Source organism: Syngnathus acus, chromosome 8 (genome assembly GCF_901709675.1).
Source record: "Syngnathus acus chromosome 8, fSynAcu1.2, whole genome shotgun sequence".
In the NCBI taxonomy this organism is placed as follows: domain Eukaryota; kingdom Metazoa; phylum Chordata; class Actinopteri; order Syngnathiformes; family Syngnathidae; genus Syngnathus; species Syngnathus acus.
The window spans coordinates 8,987,086-9,014,679 of NC_051093.1; the positions used below are offsets into that span (position 1 = coordinate 8,987,086).

The 27,594-nt window shown below is 42.8% G+C and overlaps 3 protein-coding genes and 1 long non-coding RNA gene across 13 annotated transcripts in view; 2 read left to right on the forward strand and 2 right to left on the reverse strand.

Moving 5' to 3' along the window:
• Positions 1–10,958, forward strand: part of caskin1 (CASK interacting protein 1) — a 36,527-nt gene extending 25,569 nt beyond the window's left edge. For 4 of the 7 annotated variants that reach the window (XM_037255800.1, XM_037255803.1, XM_037255805.1 and 1 more), the window contains 12 exons: positions 297–415; positions 955–1,036; positions 1,473–1,585; positions 2,872–2,982; positions 3,839–3,940; positions 4,081–4,219; positions 4,461–4,604; positions 5,062–6,191; positions 6,251–6,520; positions 6,946–7,510; positions 7,650–8,139; positions 8,249–10,958. In XM_037255800.1, the coding sequence (XP_037111695.1) occupies positions 297–415; positions 955–1,036; positions 1,473–1,585; positions 2,872–2,982; positions 3,839–3,940; positions 4,081–4,219; positions 4,461–4,604; positions 5,062–6,191; positions 6,251–6,520; positions 6,946–7,510; positions 7,650–8,139; positions 8,249–8,345 (3,362 nt within the window). In that variant the 3' untranslated portion in view covers positions 8,346–10,958. The remainder of the gene's footprint in view (positions 1–296; positions 416–954; positions 1,037–1,472; positions 1,586–2,871; positions 2,983–3,838; positions 3,941–4,080; positions 4,220–4,460; positions 4,605–5,061; positions 6,192–6,250; positions 6,521–6,945; positions 7,511–7,649; positions 8,140–8,248) is intronic. The other 3 variants (XM_037255801.1, XM_037255802.1, XM_037255804.1) reach the window with 3 other exon arrangements.
• Positions 10,959–11,171: 213 nt separating this feature from the next.
• Positions 11,172–17,543, reverse strand: traf7 (TNF receptor-associated factor 7). Of its 4 annotated transcripts, none has more exons than XM_037255909.1 (22): positions 17,401–17,543; positions 16,459–16,611; positions 16,214–16,272; positions 16,041–16,126; positions 15,813–15,929; positions 15,567–15,659; positions 15,407–15,440; positions 15,109–15,331; positions 14,902–15,036; positions 14,737–14,832; positions 14,525–14,646; positions 14,378–14,451; positions 14,173–14,221; positions 13,954–14,081; positions 13,742–13,824; positions 13,636–13,675; positions 13,419–13,535; positions 12,832–12,954; positions 12,623–12,742; positions 12,407–12,538; positions 12,220–12,339; positions 11,172–12,148 (listed from the first exon to the last, which is right to left on the reverse strand). In XM_037255909.1, the coding sequence occupies exons 3-22, from the start codon at positions 16,263–16,265 to the stop codon at positions 12,134–12,136; spliced, it is 1,959 nt and encodes a 652-aa protein (XP_037111804.1). In that variant the 5' UTR covers positions 16,266–16,272; positions 16,459–16,611; positions 17,401–17,543; the 3' UTR covers positions 11,172–12,133. The 4 variants fall into 4 exon arrangements, with proteins under 4 accessions (XP_037111804.1, XP_037111802.1, XP_037111805.1 ...); XM_037255907.1 differs by having other exon boundaries at positions 16,041–16,129; XM_037255910.1 differs by having other exon boundaries at positions 16,214–16,271; positions 16,443–16,611.
• Positions 17,544–18,790: 1,247 nt separating this feature from the next.
• Positions 18,791–20,805, reverse strand: LOC119125544. Its single transcript, XR_005098492.1, has 2 exons — positions 20,663–20,805; positions 18,791–20,071 (listed from the first exon to the last, which is right to left on the reverse strand). It is a non-coding gene; the product is annotated as an uncharacterized LOC119125544 (long non-coding RNA).
• A 59-nt stretch (positions 20,806–20,864) lies between these two features.
• On the forward strand, positions 20,865–26,270 carry gng13b (guanine nucleotide binding protein (G protein), gamma 13b). Its single transcript, XM_037256128.1, has 3 exons — positions 20,865–21,120; positions 24,567–24,693; positions 25,428–26,270. The coding sequence occupies exons 2-3, from the start codon at positions 24,596–24,598 to the stop codon at positions 25,531–25,533; spliced, it is 204 nt and encodes a 67-aa protein (XP_037112023.1). The 5' UTR covers positions 20,865–21,120; positions 24,567–24,595; the 3' UTR covers positions 25,534–26,270.
• The last annotated feature ends 1,324 nt before the right edge of the window (positions 26,271–27,594 follow it).

The following is a 27,594-nucleotide window of genomic DNA, read 5'->3' on the forward strand; positions in this document are numbered from 1 at the left end:
TGTGTACAACAAGTGTGTCTTTTTCACTCCCAATTCACTCAAGTGTTTGTCCAGTCCATTCCATCTCATGCTGCCTAGTGCATTTCAAAGGAGAGTCACCGATTATCACGTTGGTCTGGGATATCAGCTAAACGTGCGGGCGGGCGGGCGGGCGGGCGTGCATCCATATTTGTGTGGCATGCATGCATTTGCGTGCAATACTATCGTTTTGGCTTTTTGCATGCATATGAATGCATCTTCGTCCCTGTGTGTACGTGTGTGTGTGTGTGTTTGTTGTGTGCGTGGGTGTATTGCAGGTGGAGACCGAAGCAGTTTCGGGAGTTCTGGAAGTGTCACCAGTGTGAGGTCATCAGGCAGTGGTCAGAGTGCTGGAAGCGCTGCACATATGCTCCATGCACAGGCTGAAGGAGTCAAGGTATTATGTTCAGTTTTTGATTGTGTGTCAGAAATGTGTTTGCCGGGCCTTTTCTCCTATGCAACCAAACTTTCCAAACACATCATCATTTCTGTAGCGAATCAATAATTATTAGCCTCATGCTAAAGTGCTTTAAAATAATGAAAGACCTTTTTATTTTAATATCCTTTCTACAGTTCTTAACTACTTTTATTTTGTGATTTTCTTTGCTACGCCGATATTTGAGCCTGCTGAAAGGCAAGATTGATAAAGAAGAGCGAGTCGAATATGAATGCTAATGATGCTTCAGCCTTTTACTATGACGTCTTCATTAAAAGCGGTCGATGCAAACGAGTTCATTCTCGGAGCAGATGGGCACAAACGAGGCAATTACAAATGCAAATGTGGACTACAAATGAGACTAAACTGCGTCTAGCTCAACTCCCGATTGATCAAGTATTCCATTGTATACATGCGATACGGAACAATATGTACAAAATAGTAGATCAAGTATGTTGCTGTCAATAGCTCATCCACACTGTGCTATGTCATGTTTCCAGCTTCTAGCCACGGTGTTGTCTCAATCTGCCAAAGCCAAGGAACATTTACTGGAGCAGTCCAAGTCTGTAGACCAGCCTGCAGGTAATACAATCAAGATAACGCTTTATCATAGCTGACTAGATGCATTACACTTGGTGTTTCATCCAATGACGTCGAGTCTTGTCAAATTTATTTCTACAGCCCTTAATCACAAAACATCTCAAAAGGCCTCACAGAAAAGTTTCCGTCACCCAAACTCGTCAAATAAATGCAAAACCGACAATTTATTGGCATTGTGTCTTGTATACACGCAGAAAGACACAAACATATATATAGCATCACCCTGGCAGACAGATGGCCAAGGCAGGGAATGTAGGAGGGAAGACTTGTCACTGGTTGCCTGTCAAACGCCGAATATGATTTGGAATCAGTGATATGTCATTTAGAGCGACAAGTAAAGTCATCTGTTGCTTGATGCTCCTTTCTCATGGTAGGGAGATATTTTCAACCCAGCCAATGGTATCTCTCTCCCTCCCAGTAGGTTCTGCCAGTTCTTCTCGGACATCGAGCCTATCGGGCTGTCCTCTTCACGAAGCGCCGCCTTATGATGCCACAGCGGGCAGGAAGGGGGAGGCGCTAGGCGAAGGGAAGGTAGGTCCATCCCAAAGTCCATACAGATTGACTCCCCTTTCTCTCTCTCTCTCTCTCTTGCGCTCTCGCTCTCTCCCTCGCTCTCGCATACAAACACACAGCACAATTAGCAACATGAGGACAATGTAGCCCCTCAATCAATTTGACCGCAACTGACACACACATCAAGATGTCCCAGCGGTTTCTCTCGCAACTGGCCTCATCCGTGCTGCGAGTTTTCGGATGTGGCCATGACACGGTGAGTGGGATTGATGGAAATCTGTGACATGTGCATGTGAGCCATTCTGTCCTGGCTCTTTATTATTATTTATTATTATTATATATATTTTTTTTTTTTGTTTTGTTTTTATCCACTCCTTTTAGTTAAAGCTTCTGTTTTTTCCTTTGCATCTCCGTACCAAGCTGTATTGATAGCGATCACTGAAAGGGGCACAAGTCTTACTGTAGTCGTGGTGCGTTTGTGTGTCCGTGTGTGCTGACGCGCAGCGTGGGCACATTAGCTCACGGCGAGAGGTGTGAAATGGGAGTTTACAAAAGCTGTCCTTAACTGAAGTGCCTGTGTGGGCTCACGTTGAAGGTCACTTGTTGTTTTGTAATTATTTCAAGGTGGTATGCCAAACTGATCTTGTAGCAGAGATTTCTGGCTGTTGTCAATTGTTGGCTAATGTGTGGATGAGTGTGTGTTTTTCTATGTGTGTATGTGTCATGTTCTTCGGACCATCTGTTAGCGCAGTCCCTAATAATCTTGTAACCCGTAGTGTTTAATCATTTGGCAGACGTAATAAAGATGTAGAAAATTGTTCGAGAAAAACAGCAGAAGATGGAAAAATGAGAAACGTCAGAAAAATAAAATGGAACAGAATTAAACTGTTAGGCACAATGGTAAAAAGAAATTTACTCAAACAAATTGAATAAAATAAATGTATTTCAAAAAATACAGTTTGACTTTTAATTTAGATTTAGCAAAATTGAGCCTTTATCTTGAATCCACCATTCCATCATCTTAAAAAAGCTTTATGAATACTAAATAATAAATTTGGCCCAAGGGCTGCAATAACTCTAAAAATATTTCATGCTTCATTTTTACTATAGTATATGAAAAAAAAAAAAATTACAACGGCTATGCACTGGGTTATTAAAATTCTACTAATAATCCAAGTAGTATTTGGGATATTAGCAACGGCCTGGTCTTTGTTGTCATTTGCGCCCCAACTCGGCCCTGCAGAGACAAAGCGGCTGACATGGAACTTGTGACAGTGCCCTCCTTCCTATCTTCTCTCCTGTAGAGCTCAGAGGCAGTTGTCCAATGGCTGAGCGACTTTCAGCTGCAGCTCTACGCTCCCAACTTCCTGGGTGCTGGGTATGACTTGCCCACAATTAGCCGAATGACCCCCGAGGTAAGGCAACTGGACCCCAATGGCAGTCCCAGCGTCCTTCCAAGGACCACAAATCTGCACAGATAGAATTTGTGCCGTCCTCATCGTTAGGATTGTGCATGCCAAAAACCCTCTCTTGTTTTGAATATGCACATTTCAATGACCCAAATGTGCCTCTTGCCAAGCCTGCCCTGGTGTGACCCTTGACCCTGGTATTGACCTGCATCTCTCTCTGACCCTTGGTTGTCTTTCTATGTCACCCACATATGCACCAAACAGTTTGTTTCTTCCTATAATGCACAAATTTGTCTCCAGCATGCGAGAAAGCCACTGTATGTTTTAGTCACAAATGTCCTTTATTAGTAGTTGGAAACATTTCAGATGTTGAGATGGACAGAGGTGGAATTTCAATTTTGTGCGCCGCCATATGTCAACACTTTGAAGCATTTGGACATGTAATGTGCCAAATAATCCCATTTTTATGAACCCAAGTCTCAGTTGGTTGGTTGATGGTTGGAAAGGTGGTCATACTGCATTTGGATGGAAATGCAACATAGCGTAGGATGTAGTCGACAGTGTGCTTGTGTGTGTGTTTTCAATATTGCGATTATTTCTTGTGCCCAGTACAGTGATCTATCTAAAACTTCCAAATAATTAGTCAATATATCAGTTTTAGCCTAATTGTTTTTAAATATGAGAAAAATAAATATTTCAGCAGATTTTTTTTTCTACTCCATGCACTCTCACTCACCCTCTTTCTTGCTCTCTTGCTTTTGCAGCAATTTTTTGGCTGTACACGTGCGCGTGTTTTTATGAATGAAAACCCTTGCGTGTCACTGGAGTGAGTATATTACTTGAGTGTATTTTGTGTTTTTAGGATCTGACAGCTATTGGAATAACTAAACCAGGTCACAGAAAGAAGATGACAACAGAGATTAATAAAATGAGTGTCACCGAGTGGCTGCCTGATCAGAAACCTGTGAGTGCACTCACACTATATTGAAAAATAACATGAATTGAATAGTTTCTGATCATGTGAATTGAATATTGAAAAAATGTTTCTGCTAATGTATGGCATCTAGAAAATCTGTGTGTGTCATTGAATTCATTTTCCTACAGGCCAGTCTTGGAGAGTGGTTGTGCGCCATCGGTCTAAGTCAGTACCACCAAGTATTAGTTCAGAATGGTTACGAGAACATCGACTTCATCACAGACATCACTTGGGAGGACCTGCAAGAAATTGGCATTACCAAACTGGGTGAGATATACTGTCATGGTGTTTGAGTTTCAAGGGTTGTTATTTGCCATTATTTACTCACATAATTCTGGCCAGAACATTGAAACAAACACAGTACGCTCATTTGAAATCACGTTTTATCATTTTTTATATATTTGAATAATATGTCAATGATTCAGGCCGTCGAAAGAAGAGACACAGTACGCTTATTCAATACGCTTATTGGCGTGGTCATTTTAAATAAGATATGTCAATGGTTCAGGCCATCAGAAAAAGCTAATGTTGGCGGTGAAGCGACTAGCTGAAATGCAGCGCAACTCAGATGGGCGTGGCTCCCTCAGAAAGAAGCCGCCACCAATCACACAGCAGCAGGAAGCGATGTCATTGGAAAGCCCACCTCCAGAAGGTGAGTTAAAAGGTGTTACATTGAACAAATTAGCCTGTCAACTTAGTCTCAGCATTTTGTATCTTGACCTAACCCACAGGTGTCAAACTCAAGGCCCGGGGGCCCAGATACGGCCCGCCACATCATTTTATGTGGCCCGCGAAGACAAATTGTGCATCAAATTCGTGTGTTATCACTAGAATTGCAAATTATCTTCACTTTTAGTATCCTTTTTTTGAAATATTTGACCAGTTTTTACTCGTCTGATTTGAAAAGGAGTTATTTGTCAGTTTGTTTTGTAGCTTTTACTGGATATAATATGAGGTGCTCATACATTGATTCGGGTAGACAGTCATGATGGCCCTCCGAAAGAAGCAATGCGGCCCGCCAAAAAAATGAGTTTGACACCCCTGACCTAACCAATCGACTCGTAAGTTGTTATTTTCCAAAAATGCCGCTGTACCTTTTGTCTGTCTAGATGTGATGTCTCCAAAAATGAGCACCTTCCAGGACAGCGAGTTGAGTAGCGAGTTGCAGAATGCCATGAGTCATTCAGCTCAGGAGGTCAAACCACAGCCAGCACGTAGTCTCAACAAGGATCCTGATGAGTTGAACTCTGGAGGAGGACCGCCTAAGAAGGAGGCGAGGACAATGAGGCAGCAGAGCAGCCAAGGAAGTAACTCCTCCCACAGGAGCAGCGTGTCTTCGCAAGGCAAACACCGTCACTCCCACTCCCATTCCCAGCCTGCACCTCCCTACACGCCCCCTCACACTCCAACCAAGACCAGGACGTCCTCATCTTCTTCCACCTCCTCCGTCCAGAGCACGTCCTCCCCCCAGTCCAAACACAGGGTCTCCCCCCAGTTGATCCAAGGTGAAACGCCTCTCTCGCCACGCTCGCACCCTCCTCAGTCTCCAAACCATCGCGGCGCTCCGGTCCAGTCCCCTCAGCAGAATCAAATCTACCATCAGAACCACCCCCATGAGATCGGGGATTGTACACAACAAGCACAGGTCCCGTTCCTCTGCCTCCCACCCGAGGCTGAGCTGGCAGACGGCGACGAAGCAGATCTCCAGAAGAAGCGAGCCAACAGCCTCAACCGGCGGCACGCTACGTCAGATGGCGAGTGTGATGAGAGGACGGCGGCTGGAAGAGGACGGGGTGGGGAAGGCCACGTCGCCACAAGCCAAGGCTCAAACGTTAGAGCGGAAGGTGTTAAATATGCCACGGTCAGCCACGGCGTCAACCGCAGCCACTCGGTCCGCAACCAAGACAAAACTGTTACTCGCAACCAGCCGCAGTCCATCACTCTGCGCCAGAAGAAGAAAGGTCCTCCCCCGCCGCCTCCTAAACGCTCCAGCTCGGCCATATCCAACTCCAATCTGACAGAAGGGAATGCGCCCTTGCAAGTGCTGACTACCACTGATGGGATGCTGGATGTGCCTTATCACCAACAACGGCGAGCCAGCGATTTGGGAGTATCTGTTGAAACAGGAGCTGTGGAGACAAACAGCATGGGAAGTGTGAGGAGCATCGCCGCCATGCTGGAAATGTCTTCTATAGGGGGTGGAGCCAAAGGGATGGCCCTGCAAAAGAACTTCCTGCAGGTATGGCATATCCTCCATGATATAAAGTCCATCTGACCAACCTTTTGTTTTCTTTTCAGGCCGGGAAAACACGCGAAACGATCGGTCTGGACGGCGAAGTGGTGAACCGACGACGGACCATTAGCGGGCCCGTCTCTGAGTTGGTGGCAGCGGCGAGGCGTGACCAGCCGACACTGTCTGTCATCTCCCAGCCTGAATCCTCCCCGCCTCCCGTAACTTCACCTTCTCCCAGTCCAAGCCCCGGAGGAAGTGGGAGTTCTTCCGAAAACCTGCCATTTGCCGAGGAGGGAAGCCTGACCATCCGCCGACAAGGTCGAGGAGAAGGACAGGTAGCTATCTATATAGATTCATATTTTTGTGTTTGTATCTGTCTGTCTCTCTCTCTCTGTCTCTGTCTCTCTCTCTTTCTCTCTCTGTCTCTCTCCATCCCTCCATCTCTCTCGCTCTCTGTCTAGTGTATAGTATATATATGGTACATACTCATTCAAATTACAAATGCCACTTCTAATGTAAGCTAAGATTTCCAGCCAATGACAAGAAAGGTTCCAAGATAAAACAGTGAATATTCAGAGGCTCACTTTCACTCTGATGTTTGACGTTTTTTCATGTCGTAATGTTTCAAATCCGTAGACTCAATGTTGTAATGTTGAAATGCAACTGTGTTGTAATCCACCAAATGTTTCGATATCAATTTCATTGTTTTGACTGTGCAAAAAAATGACCTCTTGCCACGAATGTATGAATTTTCCGTTAGTGTGTATTTTGTGTCTGCCTGCAGGGTGATGGCGAGGGCGATGGCGGGTACACTCAGGAGGACATGGCCCGGGTGGAAGCCACGGCAACCCTCAAGCGCCGGCCCCGCAGCTCCAAGACCCACCCCAACGGCTCAGGCTTCACCCTCCAGGAGTCGTCCACCGTCAAACGGAGACCCAAGAGTCGCGACAAGGAACCGGAGGGATACGCAGTCCTCGCCGGGCCCAACGGAGATCCTCCGGGTAGCGGACCAGCCGACACCCCGCAACCGCTACTTTACCAGAACGGTACAGCCACCATGAAACGCCGCCCGGTGTCTGACGCCGGAGTGACGGAGCAGCCCCAAGCGCAGCCCCAACCACAATCCCAAGAGACTGCTGCTCCTCGAAGGGACAGTTTGGACAAAGGCATTCCAGAAGAAGCTCCAGTGAAGAAACCAAAACCGCCCGTCTCCCCGAAGCCAGCCATGGCCCAGATCAAGAGACAAGCAGTCACGCAGAACAGCCCGCAGACAGCCTCCAACAAGAGAGTCCCTCTACCGGGACCGGGGACACCTGTCAGTCCAGGTATTGAGTGTGAAGCCATGTCCTCATTTGCTGTAAACTAGAACACACTGTGAACTTTGATTCTTATCTGAAGCCACCTGGGGACTGGAACAGATTTCCATTCTAACCTCTTGCTCTCCTCTCTCTCTTCTTCTCTTAGTGGAAGGAAAAAAGATCCCCCCTCCGGTCTCGCCCAAACCCGCCCCCCCACCGACGGCGCCGAAGCCAGCCAAATTGATCCACTCCATGACCAGCCCCCCTTCCCCGTCCTCGGCCACCCCTCTTGCAAAACTGCACCCCGCGGTGGCCCGGCAGACCAGCTCGCCACCTTCGCTTCCCAGTTCCAACACCCCCAGTCCACCAAACGTGAAGCTCCCCAGCCCGTTGGCACAAAGTCCGCATACCCCGCAGACGCCCACCACGCCGCAGACTCCTCAGACCCCCGCCACTCCCAGCCCGCCAGTCAAGCCTCCTCGCTCCTCCATCGGCGGCGTATCTGTGGACAGCGGGATGACGGCGATGAATACGCCCGTGTCCTCCACGACAGACTTTGGTGTGGATTCTTTGGTGCATCAAAAGCTGGAGGAGACGAGCGCGTCGCTCGCTGCCGCCCTGCAGGCCGTAGAGGACAAGATATTGCGGCAGGAGGAGTGAGTAGTGCGCAACTCAAACAACAAAGCTCCGATTCAGTCAAACTAGTTGTAACCTTGCAGTTGAATGAAAACAATTTCTAACTCTCGTTTTTCTGTGCGTGCGCAGTTCCGTGACAGAGCAAAAAACCACCGTGAGCATTCTGGACGACATCGGCAGCATGTTCGACGACCTGGCCGACCAGCTGGACGCCATGTTGGAGTAAGCGGTCGGTCGGTCGGAGCGGCACGTCACCACGGCGACGCTTCAACCCAAAGTGACTCAGATGGCACAATGGGCAATTGGGCTCTCCACCTCTCTTCCTCGTCATCCTTTGCTCATGGACTTGGCATTCTTCCCGTCGTCTGCGCCATCTGTCCGTCCAGCGCTGCTCTGGGAAGCCTCTCATCCTCCTCTACAGGCAGAGCGAGAGAGGGAAAAACAATTGAAAGAGAGTGAGGAGGAAGAAGAACGACAAGGAGCGAGAGCCTGCAATCAAAATAGGTGTCATCCTTTAGACTTGTGAACAAATAAACTCAACTAATAGTGATTGAAAAAGCAACAGTGTGATCAACCATCGTATGGTATGTGTACAATCTAAGCATGGAGAGTTTATATCTACTGAAAAAGTCCTGCATTAGCACAGTAATATATATATATAATCATCTACAGATAATTAAGAATCTCTCGCTCTTTGGATCGATGTCTTGGTTCTGTGTGGAATTCTCATGATGTAATCCGTGACCAAAACCGGACCATTCAGCTCCGAAAACGGTGTGTGTTTGTGTGAGATGGGTAAAAAAAAATGACAGTGATAGGTGCGCATGTGTGTGTCTGGGTTTGACTTTTAAGTTCTGGTTTGCTTTGCATCCCCTTTAACATACCCACACACACACATGCAAACATGGAGAAGCACAATGGCCCATGAGGTTAGCTCACACACTAACACACACACACACACACATGGGAGCCTGCACAAAGGGGTTGAGGGCTACAGCAGGTTGTCCTTGAGAAATAATTACAAATGATGGATTCCAGGATGCATTTAAAAAAAAAAAAAAAAGTCAATGCAGGTGAAAAGCAGCACATTCCCCTGTGGAGCTTCAGCCACACTTTCCCCATCATCACCGATCCCTGCTGTTATTTTATATACGGAAGGATGAGTGACATGTTTTTTGTTCACGTGCTTGGTCGAATGCAACTTTTAAGACAGTAAAGCAGAGAAAAAAATAGCACATTCGGTTCATGGATTTATATCATAACTAAATTGAATCGTCTTTTTATCGCAATGTTTGCTACTTTTGCACACCTTGACGTATCTTTTTTTTTTGGTCACACTACGCCTCTGGTTTATTTTCTCATGGAAACAAACTCGTCTTGCTCATCCCACACACTAGCAAGCACCCGCCCTGTGTTGCCATGACAATCTGCTTCTTCATCATCATCATCATTCCCACCATCTCAAATGGTGTTGCTATGGTTACCGCGACATACTTCTCAACAACAGTGTTGACGCGTTTACAAATGTGTTGGGATCGAATTCGAGGCAGGCAGCAGAGATCGGTGAAGATCAATCGCCGGTTTGTTTGAGCAATATTAAAGATGTACTCCCTTCTGGCTATTAGTTCATATTCTTACAATGACTATATTTATAATAAAAGATTTTGGGGTGCATGTGGTGTTGGGAAAATAAAAAACTGCATTTACTGGTGGAGTACCTCTTTAAGAAAATTGCTGACTTTGCATCCAAAGCCAAATCTTGGTGGTCCCAAAGCAAGCCACTCTCCTTATACAGAGAATAAATGTGCTATTTAAATCATATAGAGATTATAATATATATATGGATATTTGCAAGAAAAATAGAATTGTATTTACGATGTATGTGTCAACCTGAAGACTATTTTTCAAAGTTAACAGATCTAATCTGAGTGTTGAATCCAATTGCTTCTCCATGCTTCAGTGGTGTGAGCGAGCTGATGAGTCGTCGTATGGTTCCTTGTTGGGATGTTGTTCTTGCCCGTGTGTTCAATCGTCCCACTGTGTGTAGAATACAAGCAACACTTCTTCTTCTCATTGACGGCAGTTGTTTTCCTACAAAACGTGCCTTGATTTGTAATTCTGCTTGATTGAACCATATCCTTTTCTTCTATCAAATATCTTTCTCATCTCATATGATCTTAAACATGCCCTTTTTTTTTAACCTTTGGGAATTCATTTTAATGACTCGATCGATTGGTAAAACAAGTGGAATCATCAATCTGTATGCTGATTCCATATCAAATGATTATTTTCCCATGTGTTTGTTTGCTTTGCTTTTGCCCCGCCCCCAAATGCAGGTTAAACAAATGTACTGTACTCATCCACCCTTGCGTCAAAAGGAAAGTGGTGAAAGGGAAACACTTGCCATACATTCATGCAGCTCTCAGACACTTGGTTAAAAAAAAAAAAAAAAATCCTCTCCTGCTTGGTTGTGGTGCTGGGTTTATTTTGAAGGCATGTTGGAGTGAGGGTGGAATTTGTAGGTAAAACGACACAGATGGTCTTATTTGATTTCTTAACAAAAGAAAGGGAGGAAACAATGTCAAGCTGTTTCAAGTACATTTCCTGCCTGTGCTTATATGAACGGATGAATACCTGACTGGTACTTCTGCAGTGACTGGTGTGATGGACGGAAGCCGAATGTGTGTGCGTTTTTATGTTGCTCTGCTTTTGATTGTGTGAAATGCGCGTGAGATTAGTGCGTATGTGGCAGTGAGTGGACAGTGGTTGGTGTGTGCTTGCAGTGACTGCATCGTATGGCCATCTGCTCTAAGTAAATAAACGTTCTATAAAAAAGAAAGAAAATGCACCATCATCTGTGTTTTGCTGTTTATTTGTTTACACCTTTCAAGTGTGGCCACTTGAGATGATCACAGGAATGAAACTAAAGTGTTTGATTTGCTGCATTCTTCTATGAGTATTGTCCACAAGACTTATACTGTCAAAGTGCAGCAAAGTGTATATGCAAAAAAAAAAAACTAGTTTTACTCTGCTCATTCAAATGACTCAATCATCAAAGTGTACAACAGCTTTATTGATCGATGATCAACTTGATCTTACATGATTACACGTATACAAGAAATCTCTAAGTCGTGGCCGGATGTGCACTAACATGAAAGCAAAGTATTGAAACATTTGAGTCTATGTTTTGTGGGTGCACCCTACTTATAAATGAACATGTTGCTCTGACTATAGACTTAAATTGAACCCAATATGGGCACTTGTGCATTACGTTCGCCTAGTGGCACTTGGTCTGCCATCACTTCCTGCTGACTGTTAACACATACGTACACAAAGCATATGATGGTAGTGAGTGTTCTTACTCATTGTTGCCTTATGACGATCGATCAGAGTAGCACCTCTTCAAACCCATTACATATGGCACTCAAAGAACACACCCAAATGTATATATATATATATATATGATTATCGCCTGTTAGTCTGAGCAAGTTGGACGCAAGTGGCTGAGCGATATAATGTCTATCTTCTTAACTTGAATCTTATAAAGGCTGGTTTCACAAAGCTGAGTTGAGAAGAAAAATGATCACTATTTTTTTTTTTTTTTTAAATCAGTCTCCCTGACGTGTCATCTCATTTTATAAAATATTGTAAACAGGAAAGTCGGGAGGCTGTATATTACATGATCACTCTATGTAAAAAGCATGTTTGTGAAACCAGCCCTGACGACCTATTGAGCTGCAATGTAGTTCAAATCATTTACAGGCACAAAGCATTCAACCGAGTGAACCGACTTTGCCGTAATGCACAATGTGATGAGATCACCGAGGACCTTGAGTTGGATCTTGCTGGGTCCTGATGACCTTGAAAGGTCAAAGGTCGGAGCTCTTTGAGCAAATACATCTTGGACTGCGGCTGTGACGTTGAACAAACAAACAAGGGGGAAATGATGGCGTTTGGGATGTCCGTCTGACACAGACAAACATGATAAAGATCTCTGGAGGGATGGCTCGCTCTTCAGCATGTCCACACCTGGGAAGATAAACAGCAAAGGGCAAATGAACAAGTGTCAAGGCGGTGTGATGTTTAAACGTTCAAACTACCTTCACTGTGCTGTCCACTGCTCCGGAAAAAAGGCGACCTCGGGACACAGCCAGAGCTGTGACGCTGCCCTGATGTCTGAGCAGGGTCTGGGTACAGATCATGTTGTCCATGCTCCACACCTGAACACACACACACACACACACATTTAATCTCTGCATACAGAAAACAAAACACTATGATGTTTACCCTTAGTGAACGGTCGTAGGAGGCACTGAACACTTTGGTCTGGTCGGGCGTGGAAATGACAGCGAGAGCATAAACCGTCCCCACGTGTCCTGTCAGGGTCCGCACTTGCTCTTTGGACTCAATGTCCCACACCTGGAAAGGACACATTATTTCACTAGTTTAATGGGTGCAGAGATTTTAGTAATAAAAAAAGTGAAATCAATGTGTGTATCTTACATGAATGAGGTTTTCATAGGTGCCGCAGACGATGTGATGATTAGTGACGGCGATAGAGTAGACACTGCCCCCGCTGGTCTGCAAGACGTGGACACACTCCAAGGAGCGGATATCCCAAATCTGACAGGTTTAGAAGAAGCAGCAGCAGACAATGAAGCACACAAAAAATAGAAAAATCAATAGTAATTTCAATTGTTCTCCTTTTATACCTTGATGGTCTGATATGATCCACTATACAGGTGGTTCTGAGAGGCCACCAGTGCTCGGACCCAGTGATTCAGCCCAGTCAACTCCTTTTTCAGCTTCAACTCTGTCACCACAATGTCCCACACCTAAACACAAACAAATTCGTTTTTTTCGTGCATATATTTTGCCTTATTTCTAATCATAGGTCCTAAGAAAGTGAGCCTTGAGAAGCAGAAGCGGATTATGTAAATTGAATTGAATCTTGACTTCACGGGAAGACGAGCATGGTGAAAACGAATGAGGGAGCATTACAATCAGTTATTATAAAGAAGTTGCTGAAAGGGAGGAAAATGGAGCACGAAAGGCAAAAAAAACAAAATGAGGAAGATTAGCCAGAAAGAGAAGTGAAAAAAATTTCTGCTTTCCTCCCTGTCACCATGGAAACAGATATTGCCACATCCCGTCCATGTACTTGGAGTTATTACAGCCTGCACTTATCTATTACTTTTTGGTCTCTCCAATTACTTGGCATTTAACAACTCTGCATGTTTGATGTCCCGGAAGTCAGACAAGTGGATGTTTTTAAAATAAAAAAAAAATACAGCTGTACCTTGATGGCCTTGAGGGAGCCGCTGAACAGCATGTTGTGGGAGGAGACCAGCGTACAAACGGGGTTGTCATGGGCACGAATGGTGTTGACTTTCTGCAGAGTCTGGATATCCCACACCTACACAAAAGAGCACAACGCAAGCACACACTTTGATCATAACGCAGGCGCACAACTTTGTTTTAAGTACGAGGAAGCAAATGAGAGCAATGTTCCTCACAATGATGGTGCAGTCTGCAGAACCACTGTAGAGGCGGTTGCTATGGAGACAGGTATTTAGACTCAGATCATGCTTTCATCATGGAAATGGTGTGCACTGTAATTACCCCTGGATGCAGAGCGCCAGCACGATGCCATCGTGTCCTTCCAGCGTCTTCTGACATTTGTAGGTGGTGCAAGTGTCCCATACCTGAGGACACAAAGCAAACCTTTTGAGCATTGCTACAAACGCAAGACTCGTAAAAGATTTAACGCTGACTGAAGGGTATATTCAGGATAAGTGTATGTGATAAAAAAAAAAAAGTAAAGGTTGGAGTACCTTGATGGTCTTGTCCGAAGAGCCAGAAAAGAGCAAGTCTCCAGTGGAGTAGACACAAAGACACCAAACTGGTCCCTGATGGCCAACAAAAGTGCCTTTGCACTTGAAAATCTGCTGGGGGTCATATGCTACAAAAAGACAAAAACAAAAATGCATTGATCAGGTACACTGCAACATTTGTACAACTTCTTAAGAGAGACTGAAGGAACAGATTCTTACAGCCCAAGATGCCCATGTTGAGCCGAGCATTGATATGGGACAGCTCATCCTGTAGAAACAAAAACAAATCAGATGTGACCTCTTATTCTTTACAAAACACAATTTGGAGTTGTTTGAAAGATGTGTCATTTAGGTGTCTTGCTGTAAATCTGCCATTCAACTCTTTGAAAATGTACATTTGAAGTTTGTTACTATTTCTACTCACATTGAGCATGGAAGCATCTCGGCGAAATTCCATAAGGTCCTCGCCTAGTTTACTCTGATTCTCATCTAGCATGTCTGGAAAAACACATCGTTGATTAATACGACACAAAAACCTGTGTAGACGCTCAGGAAACTGTTTGACGCTTACCAAATTTGAGCTCCAGGTTTTTTTCGAGCTGATCTAACTTCTCAGACAGTTTGCCCAACATAGAGCGCAGGAAAGCAATGTCTTGGTCCTTCTGAGCTAAAGTGAGCTGCATCTCATGGAATCTGGTGGTATCAGAGAGGACATCCACACTTGATGTAGAAAATCGAAGACTGCTTGATAGACGAATTTAGCTTTGGAGCGAGTGTGTTCACCTGTCATCGGTCTGCTGCAGAAACTCCTTCAGCCCTTCAAATTTACACATCTCCAGGTGGGTTTCGTATGTGTCCTGGTTACCGATGAAAGTACACCTGGAGGCAACACGCATCAAGTCAGATGCAAAGAATAAGGTACCTTTTTTCCCCCCCCCTAACACTTACCCGTATTTTGAGTGTGGACACTTGATGTGCTCGCATTCTTTCAGGTGCGCCTCCAAGTTCATGGTGAGCAACGGGGGGCAGGAGGGATTGTTGGGGCAGCGCACAGGCCTGTAGTCACAACTGGCTTCGTGTTCTCTGCACAGGAACGTATTTGATGTGAGAGGTGAACATCTGGGGCATATTCACAACTGGGTGTATCTTTCGTACTTGCGTGCAGATAGTTTGATGGTGAAAGGACAGCCCACTGGGTCCACTTCATACGCTCCGGGTTTGCCCGCCACAGTGGTGTTGGCGGCTCCGCCCACAGCCGCGCCACTGACAGTGGCCCTGCAGCCGTATTTACAGTGAATGAACAGCTCGCCGATCTGCTCGGCCACTGCGATGTTGTTGACCACAACGGTCAGTTTTGCCGCATCCACGGGACACTTGTCTGGAAAAGGGAGCAAGCATCAACGTCAAGACCACATTCATAACTCAAATGACGAAAAAAAAAGGTCAAACTCACCTGAGGTCAAGGCACATCGTCTGCAGAAGGTGTGCTGAGGAAAGGAAATCACAATTTGTGAGTCCATTTCTAAAAATGAGACATCTTGGCTCATACTAGCAAACAATTTGCTTCGGAAAAGAAATGATTAAGACTCTTGGTTGAAAGGAGCAAAACGTACCCCACAAGTGGTGATGACAGGGTCCTTGAAAACATTACAGCACAACTGGCAGCACAGCTTCACTGATGGCTGCTCAGCAAATACTTGGGGCTCCTACAAAACACGCAGGCACAACACACAGCGTCGCCGCCGCTTTGTTTCTGTTGTATTTCAAAAGTGTTACGCACTCCAACATGTTGCAATATGCTCATAATAGGGAAGCACTCAAATGAAAACAAGGACAACAGTGCTAGGTGTTGGACTCACCATGTCGTCGTCCTCTTCATGCAGAGAGAACGTGGAGCGCAGGGACATGTTGGACTCGGAATGGAGAGATCGCACTGAGATGGCCGAATCAGACCTTCGAGGAGTTCCAATGGGTGGCTTAAACAAGGAGGCAATTGTGTCAGATGATGATTCGGTGCAATCGAACCCTAAATTTGTGTCACCATTTTCACATTTGCTTTAATGCCCCAAAACAAGGAGAATGAGTACCATATCATCATCATCCCGAGGGGAGTAGGTCAAGGTGCTGGAGGAGGAGGGAGTTCTTCTATGTTGCTTATAAGTGCTGGATGTTTCTGCTGAAAACATAGTCATAAATCAGGTCACGGACAGTAAGATAAAAAATAATCGAATAAAAATTGGCATTATGATCTGCGTTTCACCTTTAGCTCCAGCAGCTACGGCGGCAAAGGTTGGACCAAATGAAGCCTCCATCCTGCTCTGCAAAAAAGTAAGGACAAGTGATTTCATGACTTAAAAAATAAAAGATATTTGTCAAATTTGTGTATTTTCCTTTATTGTGGATTAACATCGAGCTGGAAATGTCAATCTAAAATGAGCATGACTACATTTCTAAATGTATTCAATAACTCGAGTGCACTGAACCCCTACATTGAGTTTGTCTCACCCCTCTAGCTGAGTCAGCTGTGGGGCTGCTGGGAATGATGGCTGTTGCTGTTTTACCGGATTATCTATTGTCGTGACACGTCTGGCTGCTGCTCATTACTTGACGCACACAAGCATGGAGAGGACACGGGAGCAGTCGCGTCGTTGCCTAGGCCTGGAAAGACACATGGGATCAAATCAAAGAACTCTTCTCACACTATTGCAATCCAAAAGGTGTAGGGCAGAAAAAATGTTTCTACACCTTTTGAGACTGCAGTTTGTAAAATTGCACTACAGAAGTGTTGCAAAATGTTTGTGCCTCATAGCTATTGATACATTTGGGGTTTGAGATAGAAGACTGTGCTGACGTCAAGACAATGATGACTAAAAAAGAAAATTTGATGTTGCAACTCAGAGACAAAAAGAGAGAAGGAAGTGACAGCCAATAAACAGCAACCCGAACAATAACCAGACTCGGGCTCGAATGGAGGTATGCATACTGTCAGCTGAAACGACAAAGGTTTCTGACAGCCAAAACTAACCAGGACATTGTAACGATCGCGTCATCGAGTATTTGCGCAACCAGGAAATTCCCGTAAAAGGGGAACCTCTCACCCAAAAAAAGGGGGGCGGATACGCATAACGGACCAAAGTTGGAGCCTGACAGCTAACCCAAATGCCAGTGATTTTAAGTTTGAGCACGTCAAATGCAATCGGTACTTACAACATAAACAATAACATCTTATTAGCTGACATCTTGGCCAGCAACGATTTCTAACTGCGATAATGAAGTAGCTAACGCTAGCCTTGTTGGCTAGCTTAAGTTAGCTAATGTTTTCTACTAGCAATCACACCAAAAGCAAATCTTAAGATGCTCTGCTCGCTGTCAACTGTTGGGTGACGTTTCCCCGCAGCTAGTAAGATATTATTTGGAAGAAACGTCGGGTATAATATGCGCACATACCATTGTTTCAGCAACAGCGCTGCTCCAAGTTTGCAGACGAATTCCTAAATTCCTTTTCCCACCTCCCCTCGCCAAGCTGATCACACGCACACACGCTGGCGAATGCAGAAAGGCATGCTGGGATATGTAGTGGAACGTACACTATTGTTTGTTAGCCACACTTATTTTCCTTGTATGATTTTCCTCTCCCCAGGAGTTGAACTACACTACCCATGAGTGACTTTGCGAAAAGGCCATTGGATTTGGAAGTGTCTCTCAAGGCGCAAGTCCCAAATAAGCTACTATCGTTTCCATGTAGCGTTGTCATTGGTCCTTGCAAGCATCGAACCATGATGCGGCAAGCTCTGCTACATTTACGGGAAACGACGCTGAATGAAAAATGAATCAATTAGGAATTATAAAATATGCACGCACAAAAGAAAACTTTGTAATAGAAATAAATACATTATAATTCAGTTGACAGTGGCATTCAAAGACCAAAAACGGGTATAGATCATTTATCTTTTTGTCATCGGAATTGTCTTTTTGTGGTCTTCGGAAGGTACCTGTCAAAATAAAGCCATGAATGATTTGTTCTCGCCAATTGTCATTTGTTTTTCTTTTTATAATCTGTGATTATTGCATTTGTAAGTAAGGTATCAACCAGGTACGAAGGACAGTTGTATTATTATGTAGTGCAGATATGTCGCCACAAGAGGGCGCTGATTATCCATCTTCCAATTTGCGGAAGCAGAGTCTTGAAATTCTTTATATGATGCTTGTCTCTTTTCAAAGCGGGCTTCAAATATAAACGGTCCATACAGTAAATCATTTTTGAGTGCTCACAAAAATTGTAAAGAAAAAAACATACTATATTCGATCAAGATAATGCAACCCAGCCACAACTCTAATGAGGACAAATAGATGGATGTGCCCTGTGATTGTCTGAATAAGTGCATGATGTACCCCACTTCTAAATCTGTACAGGATCATGGTAAATTGCAGTATACGTTCACAATTTAACAAGCTGTTAAGTTGCTGACTTTGAAAAATGTCTTAATTGCAACCTGCATCTTGGGAAAATGTTTGTCTTCGTTTACATTCCCTGCAGTCTTTCAGAATGTTTTGTATGAGGGGAGCGATGAGAGCAGTGACTTTTATCGGTTCATTTGAGCAGCTCTGCAGCTTGGAGAAGGAGTAGGTGTGTGTGAGGAGATTTCTGCATGTCCAGACGGATAGAGGCAGCCGTAAATAGAAAAGCAGACCGGGGAGAGCTGAATCCTGTAATGCAGCCATGAATAAGAGATGTATTGAATGCAGCAGCTTTGTTGATGCATGCGCGTGCACACAATCATTTGCAGTGTGTATATATATACACACACACACGCACGCACACACACACAGCGTTCCATTAGAGGGAGCTCTGGCCATTAGTAGTTTTATCTTCTATGTGTGGGACAGCACTGACAAGATCCCTCTGCACATACTCAAAGACACTCAATCAGGTTCAACACACAAACACATTAGGTCTTTTTGTCTTCAGTGTTTTCAGCATCTCCTTTCATGGACATCAAAAAGTGAGAGATACCCTTCCAAATAAATACAGATGAATACAACTTCGTCACTGCTTTCATGCTTTTTACAACAATTGAGTGTGTTTGAAACAGATTTTTTGTCAGTCGTTAATGAGCTAGCTGTCTTATAAAGGTTGATTGAGAACCACGTTGTAATTTTACCATTATTTTCTAATGAGAACAGAAAACCATGTTACAGGTCCAGTAATCTTGAATCACAGTTACAAAAAAATCTTATGGACTCCTACTTCCCAATACAAAGGCCTGTTTAGTTCTTCCGAAGTGAATGGCACATTTGAAAGGAACATTTGTTAGATGACAAGTACAGCTACACTGTCAAAAAAATGTGCCAAATCATCTCATTTTGATCGCCGTACGTTGACAAACCCATTGACGAAGATACCCCACAGCATCATCACACTGCATTCATTCACCAAGAGGTGTTACTTTGTCAGTGCAGCAATTATCAGAATGTGTTTGCCCAGCTTTCCCTTCGTTGAAATATGACGAGTTTGCGCATTTTTAACCATTTTATCTGTGTCAAACTACACGCGGGCCAACAAATGCATGCATGCGCACACACTTGACCTGAATTTAGACAACAGGGTTGCAGCTCTCCTCCATAACTGGGTCCATTAGGGGCTAAAGTGCAGCTGAGCCACATGCTACCCCAACACAAGAAGACACACAGGATTAGAGACACACAATGGTGGAGTGGGACAATGTTAGGCCGCCTTAAGGGGATCAAATACGGATGACCACAAAAAAAAGAACTTCATCTTGTGATGTTTGTATCAAGGTGCTGTTTTCCTTCTGTCAGTACATTGTTGGCTAGTGAGTGACGTTGTCATGTACTTTAATTGATTGTTCTATTTTCCACCCCCCCACACACAATCAATTTGAATAGAGCCCAACAACATCAAGTCTGACTTTGCTTTTTTGTTACTCTGTAACTTGAGTAATTTATAGCAGAGGTTCCCGATTCTAACATCCATTAAGCTGTGCATCATGAATTAATGATCACTGCTGAGTAAGACAAATCTCAGCGCTGATGGCACTCCCATCACTACTGCTATCCCATCTGTGGGAGTGATGCCAAATTTTAGATTCTCTTCCTCCTGCACACAAAAAAAGAGATGCCTTCAACAATATCATTTGTAAAAAAGTAGTCAAAAGGGATATGATACATCAAATACTGTAATTGAACATCACATGACATCATCTGTAAGGGCTGTAATGAGCATTTCTAAATTGCCATTATTAAATATAGTACTTTTTTTTCTATGTATTTCAACAACTATATGCAAGTCTGTCTAATGGGTTTTGATGTCAACAGAGGAGAAACGGCCATTAACAACCCATCACACGCTGACAGGATGTGAATCATGGGAGTCCCTGCACAATTTTCAACTCAGCTCGGTCAAACTGTCCGACTCCCCAGCTTCTCTTGAGAATGAAAAGCGTGGCATCAAAAGTGGCCCATGTTGATTGGAAAGATGCAATTCACATGCATTGATCTTAATCATTGAATATATATATATATATTTATCAAGCAAGATTTTCATTTACTGTACAGGGCTAATTTAACCTCTGCAATGTAAATGATACAGTTCAAGCGTTGAGTTTCCATATTAGGGCAGAACTCTAATGTGTGACACTAAACGCGCACACACTGCTCAACTTGTCTCTAGAGACACTGTCTCTTTTACCTCTCTCTCTCTCTCTTCTCTCTCTCTCTCGCTCTCTCTCTTTCCATCTCTCTCACACGCAGACGCACAAAAGCACCCAGCAGAGTCAAGCGCGCTCCGATCCGCAACGCACCGCACACCGGCTGCTTTAAGTTGTCCTCTTCCTGTCCTCCTTCATTCTCGTGCAGCTCCAGTCTCAAAAAGCCAGACTCCATCCCAGCGACTGTTCCACTCCCGTCCCCCACCCCCACCCACCCAGACTACCTCACTCACACGGATCGTGACTGCGGACTTATCTTTTTCTCCTTGCGGGGATTCTGCGAGTGGGCATACTTATCTGCCATTAAACCCGATTGGACAAGGGGGGAGAATACAAGCTTTTTTTTTTTCCTTCCTCGTGTCCTTCGTGGCTTCTCATTCGTTTACCTGCACCGGTCCGAGTTGAGAAGAGCAACAGCCTCCGGCTGCGCATCAGTGAGGTAACTATGCGTCTGATTCTGCTCTGTGACCAACGTAAATGGATTATTTATCACAAAAGCAATTAGAAGAACACCAATCTTGCTCTTGTGGTGTATTTCAGACCATGAACAGGAAACATAAGTGGTTTAAACTTTGTGTGCCTCCAACATCTTCCTTGTATTGTCAAAGCCATCCTTGGTTATTCAAGCAGGGGTGACTCAAGGACGAGTGACTGGATGTGTGAACACTTTTAACTCCTGCTTGACAGTGTGCATGTACAGTAATGTTTCATAAAAGCTTTCTGCATTTTCTGCCCAATAGATGATGCTTGTATTTATCTTATTTATATTTAGCACACAGAAGTATTGAGACACACCCTTAATTTGCAGTGTTTCGCAACATTTGTTTTGACATAAGAAAAACAATTATGGCACACCACCAAATAAAAGTGAGCTCACGGAAGACAATTTTTTTTTCTTTGAACAGGTGGGTGGGAAAAATAGGCAAGCACACTCCCAACATGAATAAACCAACTCCATATTTTCTCTTTCTATAAGCCACAAGAGGAGGCGGTGGGTGTAACACTAATTTGCTCACATTCCATAAAGTGTATTGATCAGCCCCAATCGACTGGATTTTTTTTTTCCAGTCCCCATGACAAGCTGTGTCACGGCAGCAGCAGTTGTGAAAATTGTACAGTGGTATCAACATCATTTAAATCATTTTAACACCAAGGAGCCAATCTCAGCTGGTCTGCCTGTTCCTTTCTATTTTTAGTCTCTATTTACAAGGCTTTTCACTCTGTTTCTTTCCCTTTAGTCATTCTCTTCTGCCTCATTTTCCTCTTTTGCCTCAAAATCTTTCATCCACTCTAACCTGTTCCCGTTCACTAAATCCCCTTTCCTTTCTAGCACCATTAAAGTCAGCGTGATTTGACACATTAACGAGTCGAAGACACGTGCGTGTGTACATTATGATCGTATGTCGTGGATGGGAAGACAGCGAAATAGAAAGGGGCTAGAGGTTAATCTCTGGATGCTTTTAACCCAAATCACTATGTGACCTACATCCTCTCCAGAAAAGAACCACCCTACATTGCCACATATATTTACAAAGCGTTTGACATCAAATATTTAATGTGCCAATCTGGAAAAAGCTAAACTTCTGCACATTCTGTCGTTTACGGTCACTGGACATGTTTAAAGCATTTCCCAAAAGGGTATCGTTGACTGCAGATTTGATTACCATGACAACTAGGGGCGGAGCTAAGGGGTGGGTAGTTTAAAAGCAAGAGTATAAAATGACAAGGGCATGTAGAATTTTGTCGGTATAGTGGAAATATTGTTCTGAGACTTTGTTCGTGAACCGAATACATTTTTCCTATTAAAGTGCTTGGAATTAGTGTCAATCTGTTCCAGTTGGGCAAAAAGTGTGCTGAATACAGTGAACACCATTTTATAAGATGGCGTCAAAGCACAATATTGTCTCAAATTTTCAGGATTCGGGAATACCGACATAACATGGGAACAAGCATAGTGATTTTTTTTTTCTCAGGGGTCAAGAAAAAAACATTTTGACTGTGGCAACTTGTTTGGAGAATTGCATTTACCTGTAAAATATCGACATGACAGTAAAATTGTATAGTCATATCGGCAAGAATATTTGCGTGCAAATCCTTTGTTAGATTCTCATCATTAAATTAATGCAGGAACCTCTTTAATTGTCTCAGCAAAAAAAAAAAAAATACAACCAAATAACACATTTCTTGGCCATATCACCAGTGTTGGACTTAGCAGGAACGTGTTACTTCCAATGATTATAACGGTTGCAACTTCCGGACTGTGCAACAACAAAGAAGAGAAATCAAAAACACGCTCCCGTGGATTAATGATTTAACACTTTGAAAGGACTAAAAATAGACAAGGAGCCTTCGGTGAGTAGGCGACTGTGGAGAACAGCGGGACGCAGGAAACGGCTAGAATCAAGCAATCAAAGTAGAAAGAACGTGAGAATGCTGCTTAGGCCAACTCTAATTCGAGCATTTGTCAATATTCTCACAATCCAATGCCAATATCACAAACAGTTCAAATACAGTCATATTTTGTCAACCTTTTTTGATTAGCCCAAATATGCTTACACAGCATACAGCCAATTTGCCTTGTGCTTGGGTGTGAGCCCAAACAATAAAATTGTGAGGACTTCATCCAGAACGCTGAGAAGGTCACACCAGCCCATTTTATTTGCAAGTATTTCTCTCTAACCATTACCCAGCACATTTCTCTTGAATCCCACTTTCTTGAAAAAGACCACTAGAGAAACTGCAAATGAGACTTGAAGAAGGTTAGGACAGTTAATTAGAGGAGGAACAACTAACAACGTGGTAGATAATTAGAATACCTTCATTAGTCCATGGTCAGATCATCTAATGAGATCCAGTGCACCATATACTGTATGTTAGAAATTCTGCCATTACGAAATTAAAGTGTCTGAGAGTAGAAAGAGGGTGTGATGTTAGCAGATGGATTGAGCAGACAAGTGGAGGTGAAAGTGATGAGAGAAAGGGAAGAAAAATGAGGATGAGGAGATTGCGAGTCATAGAGCTAGAAAGAGGCAAACATCCTCCTGGAGGACTCTGGAGGCTGAAACTGGATCTCAGGCAGGGACTGGCCATTGCCCTCCCTCCCTCCCTCCCACTCTGTCTTTTTTATTGGTAAGAGACATGTGTTGTATAATAATGTGCTTCCAACTCACAAAAAACACACTGGAGTCTATTCTTGTCTTTCCTGTTGAGTCACTACATATAAGTACTTTTCTGCATCTGGAACCAAGATGTTGAAAGGAAAGGACTTATCAGGTTATATTAACTGCTATATTTTTTCATGGCCAAGTTTTATTTTCAGTTTGACATGACTGGACATTTTGTATTCCAACTTCATCACAGTCTCCAACTTCTCTATTTTTTATTTAACCCCAACAATTTATTTGGGGTTGAAGGCAAAATACAAATAAATAAATAAATAAATAAATAAATAAATAAATAAATGTATTTTATTTTTTTTGTCCTTCTTCCACGTCACATTTTGTTTCTGCCTCCTTCAAGCTCTCTGATAAATCATTCAATAATCACATTAATCGGACGTAGCACATAAGGCTGCAAATTTGCATAAATTTTCTACTGAGCTGCATTTTTAAACATTTTTTACATAATAAACCAAAATATTGTGAGTTTTATGTGTTTTCTTTGTCTGTCTAAATTGCCTCTGGAGCTGCTGAGAATTTACAGGAGAGCTAAGTGGGTTATCCACTCTCTCTGTCTGAGGTATGCTCAATAAATTTGACAGCCTCTATTTTCTTCCACCTTTCGGTAGATACAATAACAACACACAGCACAACTCCTTGGTGCACTTGCTGCATTTGATTTGCTTGTCTTTGTGTGTATTTATATTTTTGTGTTCAATGTGTACAGATAGACACGTTCTAAATCAGACTGCAATCATGGATGAGATGGATCTTCCCCAGATGAAGAAGGAGGTGGAGAGCCTCAAATACCAGTTGGCTTTCAAACGAGAGAAGTCGTCCAAAACAGTGACAGAGTGAGTTCATTTAGTTCATAATAATAATAATGCTTTGTAACTGGAGTTTGATTGCAAACACTTAACCTTAGGCACAGCAGATAATGAACATGAAATGTAAATCTTTACTTTCAAACATTTCATCATTTATATTAAAAAGGTTAATTTGGATCATAGATTGGCTGATTTCTCAAGGGTAATAAAAAAAAGATAAAGTGGACCGGAAGCTGTTATGTCAGATGCTGCATCCAAGGTCAAGAGTGAATTGGCAAGGTCAAGTTATCAGGAGTTCATGCAGCTGTTGAGAGATTTCATATTTGAAAAAAAACAAAAACAATTCCTACAAATCATTCAAATCATTTGTGTCTAATACAGTATATTGCAAAAGATACATACAAGAATTCATTCTAAACTATTAAAAACAAAAATCCAGTCCATGCATTGTTTGCTTCATGCATGTTTTAAATAATAAATGAATAAATAAATAAATAAATGATTTAACAGATGAAAGCACAAACCCCAGTTTGATGAAGTTGGGACATTGTGTAAAATGTAAAAACACACATAGTACAAACACACACGCACTCACACAACAAAACAGTGATGGAAAAAATCGGATTGCCAAGCAAATTGAAATGTGCTCCAGTTGTGTGGCATCTTTGCTTTGTTACCATAAATGGAGAGAATGGAAAGCCCATTACTCCAGTAATAAAGTTGCTGTGGAATTTAAAACATGTTTCTGTCTCTCTCTAAAGTTTGGTGAAGTGGATAGAAGACGGCGTCCCCGAGGATCCTTTTCTCAACCCTGAGCTAATGAAGAACAACCCGTGGGTGGAGAAAGGAAAATGCATCCTTCTGTAGGACGCGCCTAGCTTAACTAACGTTCTCTTCTAGTTTGCCCCACAACACACACCTACAGATGACTCCCGACCCCAGGACTATGCCTCACGACCTCTCACCATGAATGTATAACAGTCCCGAGCAAACGCACATCCTGACGAGACCACACAAACACACACACGCTTTTCCCTGACTGCCACAATCTTCTCTTACAAGTTCATTCTTGCCACGTAAATGCATTTTTCGTTTTTCTCCAACCCGATCAATACTAGACGTCTCTATATACGACAACCTACTTATGCAGCCGCGAGGCACAATGTTTCATTCACTTGTTTGCAATTAACATCTATAAATGCTTTCATTCACTCTATTGCTTTTCTTTTCATTGAGAGCTTAAGTTACACGCCGCTCACTTGTTACTAACTGAAGCGAACTTTTTATACGCAAATGTAAACGGATTCTTAAATTTGGTGGCTGACATGATGCCTTAAAGTTGTAAATGGTCATTATTTGCGTCAATGCAAATGATTATTTTGTGTCACGGAAACATTGAGTAATTATTGTAACGCCCTAAGACGTCGTGAAGATTGTAGTCGACATCGTTTGACACGTTTTCAAGACATTTCATTTATGGTTTTCATCAACAGCATCATTTGCCTGACTAATAGTATGTAATATTAATATCCCATTGGAACAATAAGTGTGTTGCTTGTTAGGAAGCAGCAATATCACAACATTTATTGGCAAATTATTTGACTGTTCCGAATGAAGAATTGGGGAATTTTAATGATTTGTAATATGGAAGGCAGAGTTAGGAATTGACAATTAAAATAACACTTGAAATAGAGTTTGCTTTTTTATATATTTTTTATATGTGGCCCTCTATTGCTGTTGCAATTAAAAATTAGTTTTCAGGTTAGTTAGTTTTTTTTTTTCTTCCAGGAAATATAACATTTGAGCACCCCATACACAAAATACCCCACATGACAAAATTCACTGCCTGAAATAGCGACCAAACAACCAAAGCCTTTCTCCCATAGCAGGAATGAACAAATGTTTACCATGACAGCAAAAGTAGACACGTTTACAGCTTTGACACTTCTCACCACACAACTTTGAAAGCATGGTTTTCCTATTTAACATGATAACGCATGTTGTTGTTCTTAGGTGTCATTAGGTCCGAGTGTGTTTATTGTCGCTCCGGGTCCCGTTCGGAGGTTAAATACTCTTTCCGCTTCTTACCTGTCGCCCTAATACACAACACAAACATAGTATACAAACATTCTCGACAGTCATGTACAGCCAGACCCCTTTAACTTATTCATCTAAATATTTTTTTGGGTCTCTATTTATTTTATTTATTTATTTATGAGAACTTTCTCCTTGTGATGAATGCTAGCACTTTTCTATTTGATTTTCTTTGTGTCCATTTCCGAGTCCTATGATGCAACACCTTGTCAGATCAATTACTGCCTTAGACACAATTTCCTTATTAGAATATAAAAATTTCAAGTCATTTTCATTCACTTCAACATGGATGCCAATGTATGTGTGCATAAACATTCAATGTAGTTATATCATAAAACCAGGCTGAACAATCCCCCAAAACACACACACGCACACACACACGGATTGGTGTGATGAAGAAGGACAAGGACAACATGGGAACCTCACGTCATCTAAGTACTGTAATGACTCTCATTATAATCTGGATGACCCAGTTCCCCAAAGGCTGTTCTGTAATTGGGTGACTTTCTGTACAATGAATTAATTGCAAATATTTAATTGAAAGTAGTACATGATGTGCTAATTAATTCGTTTTTTGCCAACTAATCAAGCACTCACTGTATTGTAAAATCATGAATAAAATGAACTTCATACACACCAAAAAAAAAGTACACCTAACCAAAATAATTCTGGTCATATTTATTAAACTGTGTGACTAAAATAAAGGCAAATGAAAAAAAAAAAAAACTTATTCAACTGTGTGGCTAAAATAAAGGCAAATTGATACTACTGAGAGGTAATAACAGAAAATGAATTCTGATTGTGATTTTTGTTTTAGTTTAGCTGCTGAAAACT

Bases quoted from the DNA above. Each gene is read 5' to 3' on its own strand.
- traf7 (XM_037255907.1), bottom strand. From the start codon at position 16,265: ATGGAGGCTTCATTTGGTCCAACCTTTGCCGCCGTAGCTGCTGGAGCT. The intron at 14,452-14,524 runs GTAAGCGTCAAA...GTGTTTTTCCAG, and splicing joins AAACCTGGAGCTCAAATTTG to ACATGCTAGATGAGAATCAG. The intron at 12,539-12,622 runs GTAAGATACACA...TGTCCTTTCCAG, and splicing joins CCTATGAAAACCTCATTCAT to GTGTGGGACATTGAGTCCAA.
- gng13b (XM_037256128.1), top strand. From the start codon at position 24,596: ATGGATGAGATGGATCTTCCCCAGATGAAGAAGGAGGTGGAGAGCCTC. The intron at 24,694-25,427 runs GTGAGTTCATTT...CTCTCTCTAAAG, and splicing joins TCGTCCAAAACAGTGACAGA to TTTGGTGAAGTGGATAGAAG.